This window comes from Eriocheir sinensis, unplaced genomic scaffold (assembly GCF_024679095.1).
Source record: "Eriocheir sinensis breed Jianghai 21 unplaced genomic scaffold, ASM2467909v1 Scaffold544, whole genome shotgun sequence".
NCBI classification, from domain to species: domain Eukaryota; kingdom Metazoa; phylum Arthropoda; class Malacostraca; order Decapoda; family Varunidae; genus Eriocheir; species Eriocheir sinensis.
This window is the reverse complement of record NW_026111881.1, coordinates 232,015-249,012: the sequence shown is the minus strand read 5'-3', so window position 1 is coordinate 249,012 and position 16,998 is coordinate 232,015. Positions and strand designations below refer to the sequence as shown.

The following is a 16,998-nucleotide window of genomic DNA, read 5'->3' as shown; positions in this document are numbered from 1 at the left end:
GTTGGCCTTGAGCAGTTTTTTTAAGCACTCTTTGTTGGCCTTGAGCAGTCTCCTTTGCTGTATAAAAAAAAATAATTACAACTAGGTATTTATGGGAGCTGTAACGTTTATTTTTATTTATTTTTAAGCACTTTTTGTTGGCCTTGAGCAGTCTCCTTTATTGTAAAAAAAAAAAAATAAATAAATAAATAAATAAAAAAATACAACTAGGTACATTTATGGGAGCGGTGAGCAAGTTTTTTTTTTTTTTAAGCACTCTTTGTTGGCCTTGAGCAATCTCCTTTGTTTAAGAAAAAATAAATAAATAAATAAATAAATAAAAAAAATACAACTAGGTACATTTACGGGAGCGGTGACTAACTTTTTTTTTTTCAAGCACTCTTTTTGTTGTCCTTGAGCTGTCTCCGTTGTAAAAAATAAATAAACAAATAAATAAATAAACTACAACTAGGCACATACACACAGCCTTCCCATTCCGTTCACTCACCTTTCCCTTATCAAAGTACACAATGATGTCCTCGTAGAGCCTCTCCTTCAGTTCATTGTGGGTCATCACTGTGTCGTGCAAGGGTGACTTCAGCGACGGGCCGAGGGGTGCCGGGGTCCACGAGAGCAGGTTGGAGTGCAGCATTAGGGAGTAGCTCGCCTCGGTGTAGTTGTCGCAGTCGAGGTGCAACTTGCAGAGCTTGTAGACGTAGCGGAGATAGAGTTCCTTGCGGTTGATCTTGGAGTAGAAGTCCTGGGAGAGAGAGACGAAGGGTGTGTGAGGAGGAGTTGATGGGGTGAGAGGAGAGAGAGAAGGGTGTGAGTAAGGGAGTTGAAGGGAGAGAGAGAGAACAGAATGACAAGGGTGTGTGTATGAGAGAGAGAGAGAGAGTGTATCTAAGGAAAACATAAACTTAGCCAAAATCCTGTATACTACAACTAGGTAAACACACACACACACACACACACACACAGTTGGATAAGAGAGGATATGGAGACAGGACAGCGTGAACATAGGTCTTTTCTCATATGTCACAACTAAGCAAATACACACACACACACGCACACACACACAAAAGTTTATCTATCTATACACTAATACTAATAAATCCATTTCTTTCTATACACACACACACACACACACACACACACACACACACACACGGACGCACCAGCAGGTTCACGATGCAGCCCATGCGCGTTTCGATGGAGTTGTCTGGCGTGTTCATGACCATCCTGTACTGGAGGAGGCGGTCGAGGAGCTGGGTCACCGTGGAGACGAGTTTGCTGCCCTTCTTCTGCAGCGACTTGTGGCTCTCGCACAGGCTACCGATCAGCGTCTTGAAGAGGTCCCGGTAGTGTTCGTCCCCATGGCCCATCTCAACCAGCTCATCCAGTTTCTCCAGCATCTCGTTAGTCAGGTGCTGTGGGGGGGTGGAGGGGTGAGTGGGAAGGCTGTGTAAGTAATGGCAACAGTGGGTGGAGGGGTTGAGTGGGAAGGCTGTGTAAGTAGAGAATGGCAACAGTGGGTGGTGGTGGGGGTGGAGGGGTGAGTGGGAAGGCTGTGTAAGTAGAGAATGGCAACAGTGGGTGGAGGTGGGGTGGAGAGGTGGGTGGGAAGGCTGTAAGTAGAGAATGGCAACAGTGGTGGAGGTGGGGGTGGAGGGGTGGGTGGGAAGGCTGTGTAAGTAGAGAATGGCAACAGTGGGTGGTGGTGGGGGTGGAGGGGTGAGTGGGAAGGCTGTGTAAGTAGAGAATGGCAACAGTGGGTGGTGGTGGTGGGGTGGAGGGTGAGTGGGAAGGCTGTGTATGTAGAGAAGGGCAACAGTGGGTGGTGGTGGGGGTGGCGGGGTGAGTGGGAAGGCTGTGTAAGTAGAGAATGGCAACAGTGGGTGGGGTGGGTGGAGGGGTGTGTGGGAAGGCTGTGTAAGTAGAGAATGGCAACAGTGGGTGGGGGTCGGGTGGAGGTGGGTGGGAAGGCTGTGTAAGTAGAGAATGGCAACAGTGGGTGGGGGTCGGGGTGGCGGGGGGGGTGGGAAGGCTGTGTAAGTAGAGAATGGCACCAGTGGTGGGGGTTGGGGTGGAGGGGTGGGTGGGAAGGCTGTGTAAGTAGAGAATGGCAACAGTGGGTGGTGGTGGGGTGGAGGGTGAGTGGGAAGGCTGTGTAAGTAGAGAATGGCAACAGTGGGTGGTGGTGGGGTGGAGGGTGAGTGGGAAGGCTGTGTAAGTAGAGAATGGCAACAGTGGGTGGTGGTGGGGTGGGAGGGGTGAGTGGGAAGGCTGTGTAAGTGAGAATGGCAACAGTGGGTGGGGTCGGGGTGGAGGGGTGGGTGGAAGGCTGTGTAAGTAGAGAATGGCAACAGTGGTGGAGGTGGGGTGGAGGGTGGGTGGGAAGGCTGTGTAAGTAGAGAATGGCAACAGTGGTGGAGGTGGGGTGGAGGGTGGGTGGGAAGGCTGTGTAAGTAGAGAATGGCAACAGTGGTGGAGGTGGGGGTGGAGGGGTGAGTGGGAAGGCTGTGTAAGTAGAGAATGGCAACAGTGGTGGAGGTGGGGTGGAGGGGGTGAGTGGGAAGGCTGTGTAAGTAGAGAATGGCAACAGTGGGTGGAGGTGGGGGTGGGAGGGGTGGGAAGGCTGTGTAAGTAGAGAATGGCAACAGTGGGTGGTGGGGGTGGAGGGGTGAGTGGGAAGGCTGTGTAAGTAGAGAATGGCAACAGTGGGTGGAGGTGGGGGTGGGAGGGGTGAGTGGGAAGGCTGTGTAAGTAGAGAATGGCAACAGTGGGTGGTGGTGGGGGTGGAGGGGTGAGTGGGAAGGCTGTGTAAGAGAATGGCAACAGTGGATGGAGGTGGGGTGGGAGGGGTGAGTGGGAAGGCTGTGTAAGTAGAGAATGGCAACAGTGGGTGGAGGTGGGGGTGGAGGGTGAGTGGGAAGGCTGTGTAAGTAGAGAATGGCAACAGTGGATGGAGGTGGGGTGGGAGGGGTGGGAAGGCTGTGTAAGTAGAGAATGGCAACCGTGGGGGGGGGGGGGGGTGGCGGGGTGAGTGGGAAGGCTGTGTAAGTAGAGAATGGCAACAGTGGGTGGAGGTGGGGTGGGAGGGGTGAGGGAAGGCTGTGTAAGTAGAGAATGGCAACAGTGGGTGGAGGTGGGGGTGGAGGGGTGGGTGGGAAAGCTGTGTAAGTAGAGAATGGCAACAGTGGGTGGAGGTGGGGTGGGAGGGTGAGTGGGAAGGCTGTGTAAGTAGAGAATGGCAACAGTGGATGGAGGTGGGGGTGGGAGGGTGAGTGGGAAGGCTGTGTAAGTGAGAATGGCAACAGTGGGTGGAGGTGGGGGTGGAGGGTGAGTGGGAAGGCTGTGTAAGTAGAGAATGGCAACAGTGGGTGGGGTGGGGTGGAGGGTGGTGGTGGAAGGCTGTAAGTAGAGAATGGCAACAGTGGGTGGGGTGGGGTGGAGGGTGAGTGGGAAGGCTGTGTAAGTGAGAATGGCAACAGTGGGTGGGGGTGGAGGGGTGAGTGGGAAGGCTGTGTAAGTAGAGAATGGCAACAGTGGGTGGGGTGGGGTGGAGGGGGTAAGTGGGAAGGCTGTGTAAGTGAGAATGGCAACAGTGGGTGGTGGGGTGGAGGGTGAGTGGGTAGGCTGTGTAAGTAGAGAATGGCAACAGTGGGTGGGGTGGGGGTGGAGGGGTGGGAAGGCTGTGTAAGTAGAGAATGGCAACAGTGGGTGGGTGGGGGGGTGGAGGGGTGAGTGGGAGGGTGCTGTGTAAGTAGAGAATGGCAACAGTGGGTGGTGGGGTGGAGGGGTGAGTGGGTAGGCTGTGTAAGTAGAGAATGGCAACAGTGGGTGGGGGTGGAGGGGTGAGTGGGAAGGCTGTGTAAGTAGAGAATGGCAACAGTGGGTGGAGGTGGGGGTGGAGGGGGTGAGTGGGTAGGCTGTGTAAGTAGAGAATGGCAACAGTGGGTGGTGGTCGGGGTGGGAGGGGTGAGCGTAGGTGGTGGTGGGGGAGGGCTGTTAACCCGTACATCGTTGACATGGTAAAACAATAAGGCTTAAGTGACATCATCCCTTTTCCTATAATTCTTTTTTGTGCGTTAATAGTTCAACCTCAACCTAAAAGTAAGATAATGAGCACAGAGTCACATTTTCTCTAACCTTTTACCTCCATCCTCCCAAGGGAAATACAAAATGTTCCTTCCCTATACATCAAGATCTCGTCTCATAAATAAATAAAATAAGCCGTAAGTTGAGAGGTATTTTTCACGTCATGGAAGGGCGGGCAGACTCACCTTGACCTTCCCTGACTCCTTCCCCTTCTCGTCGATGGAATAGAACTCGCAGACCATCATGCTGAAGAAGAGGGGGATGGTGGCGCGGCGGAGTTCGGTGTCCGACAACATGGTCATACGCAGGAATGGACCAACCATTGACGTCTGGCAGCTCGGACCTGGCACGAACTGGATCTTGTACTCCTCTGGGGGTGTGGAGGAAGGGGGCGGGGGTTAGGTTACAAGTTGGAAAGTTTCGTTTAGTCGGCGCAACATCTGTGGTCATATGCCGGAGAGAGACAGAAGGGAAAGGAATTATAGGAGACGGGACACAACCCCCGATTAATACCTGGTACCCATTTACTTCTGGGTGGACAGGGGCATAGGGTAGGGCTACATTACAATTACTATGCTTGTTATTATTTTCATTCCCTGGGGTGGTGAGGAATACGAGGGAGGTTAGGTCACTGATATCCTTTTCTTCTACGTTCGTTTCCCTTATGGGGCCGGACAGGTCAATGGTGTTGTTGTCGTTCGTCTTGGTCAAGTTGGTTAGGCTGCTACTATTGTGTTTGTTATTGTTGTTATAATCAATGTAGAAATAGGTGTTGTGCGGCTGATGGCTTGCATACACACTGGTACGTATTTGAAGTCTGGAAACAATACTAATCACCTCTAACGTCCCTTCACCTTGCATCTCCAACAAACAGTACTGAGCCTTCCTGTCCACCCTCACACCCTGGAAACTAAATACCCAATCCTCCTCCCTTCATCCTGTCACCCTAACAAACAGTTCTGAGCCTTCCTGTCCACCCTCACACCCTGGAAACTAAATACCCAATCCTCCTCCCTTCATCCTGTCCCCCTAACAAACAGTTCTGAGCCTTCCTGTCCACCCTCACACCCTGGAAACTAAATACCCAATCCTCCTCCCTTTATCCTGTCACCCTAACAAACAGTTCTGAGCCTTCCTGTCCACCCTCACACCCTGGAAAATAAATACCCAATCCTCCTCCCTTCACCCTGTCCCCCTAACAAACAGTACTGAGCCTTCCTGTCCACCCTCACACCCTGGAAAATAAATACCCAATCCTCCTCCCTTCATCCTGTCCCCCTAACAAACAGTACTGAGCCTTCCTGTCCACCCTCACACCCTGGAAACTAAATACCCAATCCTCCCTTCATCCTGTCACCCTAACAAACAGTTCTGAGCCTTCCTGTCCACCCTCACACCCTGGAAACTAAATACCCAATCCTCCTCCCTTCATCCTGTCACCCTAACAAACAGTTCTGAGCCTTCCTGTCCACCCTCACACCCTGGAAAATAAATACCCAATCCTCCTCCCTTCACCCTGTCCCCCTAACAAACAGTACTGAGCCTTCCTGTCCACCCTCACACCCTGGAAAATAAATACCCAATCCTCCCTTCATCCTGTCCCCCTAAAAACCAGTACTGATTCTTCGTGTCCACCCTCACACCCTGGAAACTAAATACCCAATCCTCCCTTCACCCTGTCCCCCCAACAAACAGTACTGAGCCTTCCTGTCCACCCTCACACCCTGGAAAATAAATACCCAATCCTCCCTTCATCCTGTCCCCCCAACAAACAGTACTGAGCCTTCCTGTCCACCCTCACACCCTGGAAACTAAATACCCAATCCTCCTCCCTTCATCCTGTCCCCCTAACAAACAGTACTGAGCCTTCCTGTCCACCCTCACACCCTGGAAACTAAATACCCAATCCTCCCTTCATCCTGTCACCCTAACAAACAGTACTGAGCCTTCCTGTCCACCCTCACACCCTGGAAACTAAATACCCAATCCTCCCTTCATCCTGTCACCCTAACAAACAGTTCTGAGCCTTCCTGTCCACCCTCACACCCTGGAAACTAAATACCCAATCCTCCCTTCATCCTGTCACCCTAACAAACAGTTCTGAGCCTTCCTGTCCACCCTCACACCCTGGAAACTAAATACCCAATCCTCCCTTCATCCTGTCACCCTAACAAACAGTTCTGAGCCTTCCTGTCCACCCTCACACCCTGGAAACTAAATACCCAATCCTCCCTTCATCCTGTCACCCCAACAAACAGTTCTGAGCCTTCCTGTCCACCCTCACACCCTGGAAAATAAATACCCAATCCTCCTCCCTTCATCCTGTCCCCCTAACAAACAGTACTGAGCCTTCCTGTCCACCCTCACACCCTGGCAAATAAATACCCAATCCTCCTCCCTTCATCCTGTCCCCCTAACAAACAGTACTGAGCCTTCCTGTCCACCCTTACACCCAGAAAAATAAATATTGAATCCTCCTCCGTGCCAAATAAATTTCACTGGAAGGTGTTGTAGAAATATTACTTTTCACTACTACAACTACTACTACTTCTGCTATTTCTGCTTTCCTTATCTTCCTCCTAATCCCCAACTCCCTCATATTCCTCTTTCTTTGTGTCCTAATTCTTGTTCTCCTGTCTCCTCTCCTCTTCCTTCCTTCTTCTCCTCCTCTCCTCTTCCTTCCTTCTTCTCCTCCTCTTCCTTCCTCTCCTCCTCTTCCTTCCTCTCCTTTCCTCTTCTCTTCTCTTCTCTCCTCTGCCTTCCTCTTCTCTTCCTTCCTCTTCTCTTCCTTCCTCTCCTCTCCTCTTCCTCTTCCTTCCTCCTCTTCCTTCCTCTCCTCTCCTCTCCTCCTCCTCCTGCCAGCCACTCACCCAGTTTGGACCACTGAGACTTCACCACCAGGGCAATCTCTCGCCTCATGTCGCCGTAACGCGTCAAGATCTTGTTCCTCTTGTTTGATGTGAAGTTCGCCAGCTGGAGTGACGGCTGTGGGTGAGAGGGAAGGTGCGTGATGAAGGAGGTTGAGGGGAATGAAGGAAAGGTTTAACCCGTGCAGCCCTGCGATATTTTTGAGCTTTTTTTTTCACCTCAATCCCGAGCCCCTATCGAATTTTTTTTATTGCATTAATCAATTGGAAATGATCTAAAACTAAGGGAAAAAGGTAGAATAACACTCGCAACACAAGATGGCGCCACTATAAACACTCACCTGCGCCAGAACACTTAAAATGTCACCCACACTTCACAACATTCACATAAATGCATACACAAACAAACACCTTTTCTTAGTGTCTTGTCTATGTCGATGACCTCTGTAAGTTTGTCCAAATACAGTAACCCTGGCGGATATGACTTTCTCCATCCGTGAACCGATTAGCACCTAGAACACTCGCTACCACCAACAATGTCTTACCTGAGCGGTGAAGTTGATGGCTGTTTTGAAGAATTCACTCCACACTTTTTCCTTGAAGGGCTCCAGCAGCTTCTCCTCGATGACCTTGGCGCACTGCTTAAGCACATTCACGAACACACTGCAAGAAATGGCGACAGTTAGTTGATACTTTTACAAGCTCTCCCTTCCTACCTTCCTTCCTTCCTTGAGAGCAGTTCCAATGATATCCATATGCCAGACCTTGTCCCTTATGAGCCAATGATATCCTGTTCCCTGTGACCTTTCTATGAGGCACTTTCACACATTTACGATCATGCTTCAAGAGATGGTGATAGCTGGGTGACTTTTCTATAAGCTCTCCTGTCCTTCCTTCCTTCCTCCCTTGCGATGAGTTCCAATAATATCCAGACCTTGTCCCTTATAAGCCAATGATATCCTGTTCCCTGTGACCTTTCTATGAGGCACTTCTACACATTTACGATCATGCTTCAAGAGATGGTGATAGCTGGGTGACTTTTCTATAAGCTCTCCTGTCCTTCCTTCCTCCCTTGCGATGAGTTCCAATAATATCCAGACCTTGTCCCTTATGAGCCAGTGATATCCTGTTCCCTGTGACCTTTCTATGAGGCACTTTCACACATTTACAATCATGCTAAGAATTGGTGATAGTTGGGTGACTTTTCTATAAGCTCTCCCTTCCTTCCTTCCTTCCTTCCTTCCTTGCGATGAGTTCCAATAATATCCCTGAGCCAGATGCTGTTCTATACAAGCTTTCAGGCACTTATACATATTCTTCCTCCTCCTCCTCCTGTTATTCTACCTCCACCTTCTCCTTCTCTTCCTCCTCCTCCTCCCTCATAAATCCAACTTCCCATCATCCTGTTCTTCTTCCTCCTCCTCCTCCTGTCATTCTATCTCCACCTTCTCCTTCTCTTCCTCCTCCTCCTCCCTCATAAATCCAAATTCCCATCATCCTGTTCTTCTTCCTCCTCCTCCTCCTGTCATTCTATCTCCACCTTCTCCTTCTCTTCCTCCTCCTCCTCCCTCATAAATCCAAATTCCCATCATCCTGTACTTCCTCCTCCTCCTCCTCTTCCTCCTCTTCCTGTTATTCTACCTCCACCTTCTTCTCTTCCTCCTCCTCCCTCATAAATCCAACTTCCTATCATCCTGTACCTCCTCCTCCTCCTCCTCCTCCTCTTCCTGTTATTCTACCTCCACCTCCCTCATAAATCCAACTTCCCATCATCCTGTACTTCTTCCTCCTCCTCCTCCTCCTCCTCCTCCTCACTTGTTCTGCAGGAGGATCATCTCGGCCCAGTCGGAGGGGAAGACAGGGTGCTCGGCCAGCCTGTTGATGACCTTGAGCAGCTCCAGCAGGAAGAAGGAGAGGTGTTCCGGGTCCTCGAAGCGGTTGAGGAAGGTGTGGTAGTGACGGTCCTCCATCTGCCGCAGCAACGACACCAGGATGCTCACGTACTGGCCCTGCGGTGGAGGTGGTGGTGGTGATGGCGGTGGTGAGACGTACCCTAACCTAACTTTATTGACGGAAATCGAACAGAACCTAAACTTAATTGATGTAGACAAACAGAACCTAACTTTATTGATGGAAACATAACAGAACCTAAACTTAATTGATGTAAGTGAACAGAATCTAACCTTACACTAATTGATATAGACAGGAACATAATCTAACTTGACCTCAAATGATACACAGAGACAGAGACAGACCCTAACCTTACCTTAATTGATGCAGAGGAACAGAATCTAACCTAACACTAAACAGGAACAGACTCTAAGTTGACCCTAAATGATACACAGAGACAGACCCTAACCTTACCTTAATTGATGCAGAGGAACAGAATCTAACCTAACACTATACAGGAACAGACTCTAAGTTGACCCTAAATGATACACAGAGATAGAAACAGAACCGAACCTTACCTTAATTGATGCAGATGAAGAGAATCTAACCTTACCCTAAATGACATACAGAAAAACAAACCTAACCTAACCTTTATTGATGGACTGAAACAAAACCGAACTTAACCCTAATTGATGTAGACGAACAGAATCTAACCTTACCCTAACTGATACAGAAGCAACCCTAACCTAACCTGAAATGACACAAACAAAATCGAACCTAAACCTCAATGATACACTGAACTAGGAACACAATCTAATCTTACACCATTTGATATGGACGGGGACAATACTGAGCATGAAAAAAAAAAGAAGAAAATAAGAAAATTGAAACTGAGGAGGAGATAAAGGTGATGATGATGAAAAGGAGGAGGAAATGATAGACAGAAAAATGTGTGCTTGAGCGACTAAATGTTTAACCCGGTAGCAGCGGGGATCATGTTTCTTAATGGTCCCTCTAAGCAAGAATAATGAGAAAAAATCATCACTCACACAAACCATTTCATAATATACATCAAACCATTTGTGATCAGATTATGTATCATCTATTTTGGGGGGTTTATATCATGGCACAAATTTGGCCCATCGCTGCTACACAGTAAAGCCACAAATTTGGCCCATCGCTGCTACCGGGTTAAGAATACCATTTAATTCTGCATGCTTTCATATATAATACATGATGATTATGTTGAGTTTATGGCTGAAAACTTGTTATATTCAATAGCAACATTTGAAATTTGGCGCGCGCAGCGATCCCGGATACGGCGTGTGGTGCTCTTTTGGCCCAGTCGTAGTGAGTTTCTTTATGTGCACCATTTAATTCTGCATGTTTTCATATATAACACATGATGATTATTTTGAGTTTATGGCTGAAAACTTGTTACATTCAATAGCAACATTTGAAATTTGGTGCGCATGGCGATCTCAGATACGACGCGGGGCGCTGTTTTGGCCCAGCCATAGTGAGTTTCTTTATGTGCACCATTTTATTCTGCATGTCTTCATATATAATAGATGATGATTATGTTGAGATTATGGCTGAAAACTTGTTATATTAAACAGTGACGTTTGAAATTTGGCATGCGCGGCGATCTTGGATACGACGCGGGGCGCTGTTTTGGCCAGGCCGTAGTGAATTTCTTTATGTGCACCATTTAATTCTGCATGTTTTCATATATAATACATGAAGATTATGTTGAGATTATGGCTGAAAACTTGTTATATTCAATAGTGACGTTTGAAATTTGGCATGCGCGGCGATCTTGGATACGACACGGGGCGCTGTTTTGGCCCGGCCGTAGTGAGTTTCTTTATGTGCACCATTTAATTCTGCATGTTTTCATATATAATACATGATGATTATGTTGAGATTATGGCTGAAAACTTGTTATATTCAATAGTGACGTTTGAAATTTGGCATGCGCGGCGATCTTGGATACGACGCGGGGCGCTGTTTTGGCCAGGCCGAAGTGAATTTCTTTATTTGGCATGCGCGGCGATCTTGGATACGACGCGGGGCGCTGTTTTGGCCCGGCCGCAGTGAAGGGGTTAACATACCTGTCAAGTCTTACGTTTTTTATACACAAACTTATGATCTCTAACGCAAAATCTTATGGGAAGACACCACAGTAGCTTGACGGGTATGGGTTAAGAATCTGACGCCCACACACCCAAACAAACATCACCAGCACACTTACCAGCGAGATGTCTCCTTGCCTCGCCACGATGGCCAGGATATCCTCCAGCACTCGGATGGACAGCAGACCCACATCCTCGTACACCGGCCCTATGTCCATCATGCGCAGGACGTCTAGAATGTCCCCGAGTATGTTGGCGCAGAGTTCCAGCTGTGTGCCGCGAGTGTTTGGGGTGGTTTGGGGTATTGGGTCGGGTTGGGTCAGGTTGGGTAAAGTTGGGTATGGTTAAGTTAGGTAAGGTTAGGATAGGTTGGGTTAGGTTAGGTTAGGTTGTGTGGTTGGGTTTGGGTTGGGTTAGGTTGGATAGGGTTGGGTAAAGTTGGGTATGGTTAAGTTAGGTTAGATTAGGTTAGGTTGTGTGGTTGGGTTTGGGTTGGGTTAGGTTGGATAGGGTTGGGTAAGGTTGGGTATGGTTAAGTTAGGTTAGGTAAGGTTAGGTTGGACAAGGATAGATAAGGTTGTGTGGGTGATTTAAAAGGTTGTTGGGTAAGGTTGGATAAGGTTGGATATAGTTAAGTTAGGTTAGGTAAGGTCAGGTTGGGTTAGGTAAGGTTAGGTTAGGTTAGATAAGATTTAGGTTTGGTTAGGTAAGGTTAGGTTGGGCAGGATAAGTTAAGGTAAGGGTTAGGAAGGGTGAGACAGAGGTGATAAAATGGATGGGTTAAATTAGGTTAGGTAAGGTTAGGTTGGGTAAGGGGAGGATGGGGAGAAGGTAGCATAAGAAGGGGAGGGATTGAGGTAAGGGGGAGGGAAGGGGAACAAAAATAAGTTAGTGTGTATTCAAGGTGACATCAAGTGGCCATGGAAAAGCTGAACCTCAATTTTTTATGATCGGAAATGTGAAATGTGAAGTTAAAATTATGAAAAGTGAAGTAAATATTAAAAAGTGAAGTCAAAATTATGAAAAGTGAAGTAAATATTAAAAAGTGGTCAAAATTATGAAAAGTGAAGTCAAAATTAAAAAGTGGAGTCAAAATTATGAAAAGTGAAGTAAATATTAAAAAGTGGTCAAAATTATGAAAAGTGAAGTCAAAATTAAAAAGTGGAGTCAAAATTATGAAAAGTGAAGTAAATATTAAAAAGTGAAGTCAAAATTAAAGTGAAGTCAAAATTAAAAAGTGGTCAAAATCATGAAAAGTGAAGTCAAAATTAAAAAGTGAAGTCAAAATTATGAAAAGTGAAGTAAATATTAAAAAGTGGAGTCAAAATTAAAAAGTGGTCAAAATTAAAAAGTTAAGTCAAAATTAAAAAGTGAAGTCAAAATTAAAAAGTGAAGTCAAAATTAAAAAGTGAAGTCAAAATCATGAAAAGTGAAGTCAAAATTAAAAAGTGAAGTCAAAATTAAAAAGTGAAGTCAAAATTAAAAAGTGAAGTCAAAATTAAAAAGTGAAGTCAAAATTATGAAAAGTGAAGTCAAAATTATGAAAAGTGAAGTCAAAATTAAAAAGTGAAGTCAAAATTAAAAAGTGAAGTCAAAATTAAAAAGTGAAGTCAAAATTAAAAAGTGAAGTCAAAATCATGAAAAGTGAAGTCAAAATTAAAAAGTGAAGTCAAAATTAAAAAGTGAAGTCAAAATTAAAAAGTGAAGTCAAAATTAAAAAGTGAAGTCAAAATTAAAAAGTGAAGTCAAAATCATGAAAAGTGAAGTCAAAATTAAAAAGTGAAGTCAAAATCATGAAAAGTGAAGTCAAAATTAAAAAGTGAAGTCAAAATTAAAAAGTGAAGTCAAAATTAAAAAGTGGTCGAAATCATGAAAAGTGAAGTAAATATTAAAAAGTGGAGTCAAAATTAAAAAGTGAAGTTAAAATTAAAAAGTGAAGTCAAAATTAAAGTGAAGTCAAAATTAAAAAGTGTAGTCAAAATTATGAAAAGTGAAGTAAATATTAAAAAGTGAAGTCAAAATTAAAAAGTGAAGTGAAGTTGAAATTAAAAAGTGAAGTCAAAATCATGAAAAGTGAAGTCAAAATTATGAAGAATGGAGTCAATATTATGTAGAATGGAGTCAATATTACGTAGAATGGAGTCAATATTACGTAGAATGGAGTCAAAATAGTCAAAATTAAGTACAGTTGTCAAAATTTAGCCACTGACTGACAACAAACCTAAATCACCACAAAACTGTAAGCCCTCACAAAAAACAAATGAGTATCCACATAAAAGAAGGATTCAGTCGACTAGAGATTCATGTGTGAGTTTAGCATCAGATTGTGAAGTCAAATGAAGGTTGTCAATTTAGAGGAGTGCTGATTTGACTAAAAAGTGATCAGTAACCACCTTTAATGCAAATTGTTAGAGTTTAAAGGGGTTTTGAAATTCACTGACAAGCCCAGATACAAACGGTGCAATTTAAATGATATAAATTTTTTTCTCGTTTTTTTGCTAAGACTAAAAAATGATGAGTAACTATGTACCTCAAAACTGCAAAATGTTATAAGTCAAAGGGTTTTTTAAATTTATAGACAGTCATGGATAAAAAGTCGTCATTTCACCCTGACCACAAAAATTATCTGTTCTCGGAAAAGATCATACCATACACATTTTTCTTGTTTATTTATATCATAGCAAACTAATAGAAAAACTGAGCTTCTGTCTTCTTTGGCCACTTGATATTTGGTCAGTAAGATTAACAGACAACTGATGCACGGCTATTGAGGACAAGTAGAAATGTTGATACTGGAACGTCCCTGCATTAAAAAAAGTACAGTGAAGTTCTTAAGCAAAATATGATTAGTTTAGTATTCATTGACTTGGCTTAATTGAAATACTTGCCGTCCCTGCATTCAAAAAAGTATACTGAAGTTCTTAAGTAAAATATGATTAGTTGAGTATTCATTGACTTGGCTTAATTGAAATACTTGCCATCCCTGCATTCAAAAAAGTATACTGAAGTTCTTAAGTAAAATCTGATTAGTTGAGTATTCATTGACTTGGCTTAATTGAAATACTTGCAAGGAATAGTAGATAATAGTTAACAGAGATATACTGACACTGTTGAATTAGTGAATATATTTTGACATGAAAGAAAGAGATTAAAAACATAACTCACCAACTAAGGGAATAATACAAGGCAAACATGCTTTCTAACAACAACAAAAAAAGAAAAAAACAAAATTATATACAACACCAAAATACAGAAAAAAAAATCCACTAAAACAACCAGAAAAAGCAAGTAAACAAACAACCGAAAAACAATCAACCACCACCACCGGAACTACTACCACTACCACTATCACACACACACACACGAACACACACAAAACAACACCCACTACCACCATCAGTCTGCAGCCACCTTGCTTATGTTATGTCGAGGTCGCTATGCCTGGAGCCAAGACATGTCACCTGCTCCCCCCTTTAAGGATGTGGCAGGATAATGTTATGAATGCTTAGGTTAGGTGAGAGAGCGTTGCCAGATTGTCGTACTCAGCCGATTATGTTTCCCGACTTCCTACCCCAACACTGTCTTCCGGGCTCCAATAACGAAACTCATTTATGGTTATCGTTAAAAGACTTAGATCCTGGTGTTTCTTGGCAATGGTTAGACGATTATATTTCCCAACTTCCTACCCCTAAACAGTCTTCCGGGCTCCAATAACAAAACTCATTTATAGTTATCGTTAAAAGAGTTAGATCCTGGTGTTTCTTGGCAATGGTTAGACGATTATATTTCCCAACTTCCTACCCCTAAACTGTCTTCTGGGCTCCAATAACGAAACTCATTTATGGTTATCGTTAAAAGACAGATCCTGGTGTTTCTTGGCAATGGTTAGCTGATTATATTTCCTGACTTCCTACCCCAACACTGTCTTCCGGGCTCCAATAACGAAACTCATTTATAGTTATCGTTAAAAGACAGATCCTGGTGTTTCTTGGCAATAGTTAGCTGATTATATTTCCCAACTTCCTACCCCAAAACTGACTTCCGGGCGCCAATAACGAAACTCATTTATGGTTATCGTTAAAAGACAGATCCTGGTGTTTCTTGGCAATGGTTAGCCGATTATATTTCCCAACTTCCTACCCCTAAACAGTCTTCCGGGCGCCAATAACGAAACTCATTTATGGTTATCGTTAAAAGAGTTAGATCCTGGTGTTTCTTGGCAATAGTTAGCCGATTATATTTCCCGACTTCCTACCCCTAAACTGTCTTCCGGGCTCCAATAACGAAACTCATTTATAGTTATCATTAAAAGAGTTAATTCCTGATGTTTCTTGGCAATAGTTAGACGATTATATTTCCCGACTTCCTACCCCAAAACTGTCTTCCGGGCTCCAATAACAAAACCCATTTATAGTTATCGTTAAAAGATTTAGATCCTGGTGTTTCTTGGCAATGGTTAGCCGATTATATTTCCCAACTTCCTACCCCTAAACTGTCTTCTGGGTTCCAATAACAAGACTCATTTATGGTTATCGTTAAAAGACTTAGATCCTGATGTTTCTTGGCAATAGTTAGACGATTATATTTCTCGACTTCCTACCCCAAAACTGACTTCCGGGCGCCAATAACGAAACTCATTTATAGTTATCGTTAAAAGACTTAGATCCTGATGTTTCTTGGCAATAGTTAGACGATTATATTTCTCGACTTCCTACCCCAAAACTGTCTTCTGGGCGCCAATAACGAAACTCATTTATAGTTATCGTTAAAAGACTTAGATCCTGATGTTTCTTGGCAATAGTTAGCCGATTATATTTCCCGACTTCCTACCCCTAAACTGTCTTCCGGGCTCCAATAACGAAACTCATTTGTGGTTATTGTTAAAAGAGTTAGATCCTGATGTTTCTTGGCAATAGTTAGGCGTCAGAAACCGGCAAATACTATGCTCTGAGTATGACAATCTGGCAACGGTTGGTGAGAGAGACACAGCCCGTCCAACCCCATAAGTAAGAGAGGAGGGAGAAAAAGAGCCATTGATGATGTTTGTAGTAAATTTCCGAACCAAATATGGACATTAATTTACTAGTACACCAGGTATACGTGATATGCGAGGGTTACGTTCTGCAAAAAGCTCGCATGATGTGACTTCGCATATATCGAACCTATCATCCCATTAATTATAGGGGGCTATGTTCCACGACCCGTTTTCGAACCCTCTAACTATTTACTCCGGCACCATTTCACAGTAATAAAGCACTAAAACACTAAAGATTGCTTCCGGGGAGACACACCCGAAGTCTACGATTTAAGCCGATAATTAGCTACCTGAGGATTAACTTTAGGATCAGAGGGAGGGAAAGGTTAATTATAGGCAAGGAAAGTGCGGGGAAACATTTGCACCCGCCGCCCTCTAGTGTGCGTCGGCCACCATACCTCACCGACCAGCCACACCAGCGCCACTACTCGCATCATACGTAGCGGATTTTTCTCGCATAAAACGAAAACTTGGCACATTTAGGTTAGTCGAATATGAGCGAATTCGCATATTTCGAACTCGCATATATTGAATACCCAGTGTACAGTGTTTGTCTGAGAAATTGAGGACAACGAACATTAGTCTTCTTTAAGGGTTGTTGATCGTACAGAAACTAAATGAACGTAATTTTCATGTATAGAGTTTCCCCTTCATAGAGAAATTAAGGACGACAATCACTAATCTCCATGTACAGTGTCTGTCTAGAGAAATTAACCTGGTAGCTGCGGGGATCATGTTTCTTAATGGTCCCTCTAAGCGAGAAAAATGAGAAAAAATCACCGCTCACACAAACCATTTCATAATACATATCAACGCATTTGTGATCAGTTTATGCATCATCTATTTTGGGGGTTTATATCATGGCACAAATTTGGCCCGTTGCTGCTACACGGTAAAGCCACAAATCTGGCCCGTTGCTGCTACACAGTAAAGGCACAAATTTGGCCCGTCGCCGCAACACAGTAAAGCCACAAATTTGACCCGTCACTGC

The 16,998-nt window shown here is 44.5% G+C and overlaps 1 protein-coding gene across 4 annotated transcripts in view; it reads right to left on the bottom strand.

The window, feature by feature from the left end:
* The window catches only part of LOC126993018 (dedicator of cytokinesis protein 1-like), a 111,566-nt gene that overhangs the window by 42,854 nt on the left and 51,714 nt on the right, over positions 1-16,998 (bottom strand). For all 4 annotated transcript variants that reach the window (XM_050851843.1, XM_050851844.1, XM_050851846.1 and 1 more), the window contains 7 exons: positions 11,092-11,241; positions 8,763-8,956; positions 7,493-7,610; positions 6,951-7,065; positions 4,266-4,450; positions 1,158-1,409; positions 488-739 (listed from right to left, as the gene is read on the bottom strand). In XM_050851843.1, coding sequence (XP_050707800.1) covers positions 488-739; positions 1,158-1,409; positions 4,266-4,450; positions 6,951-7,065; positions 7,493-7,610; positions 8,763-8,956; positions 11,092-11,241 — 1,266 coding nt within the window. The remainder of the gene's footprint in view (positions 1-487; positions 740-1,157; positions 1,410-4,265; positions 4,451-6,950; positions 7,066-7,492; positions 7,611-8,762; positions 8,957-11,091; positions 11,242-16,998) is intronic.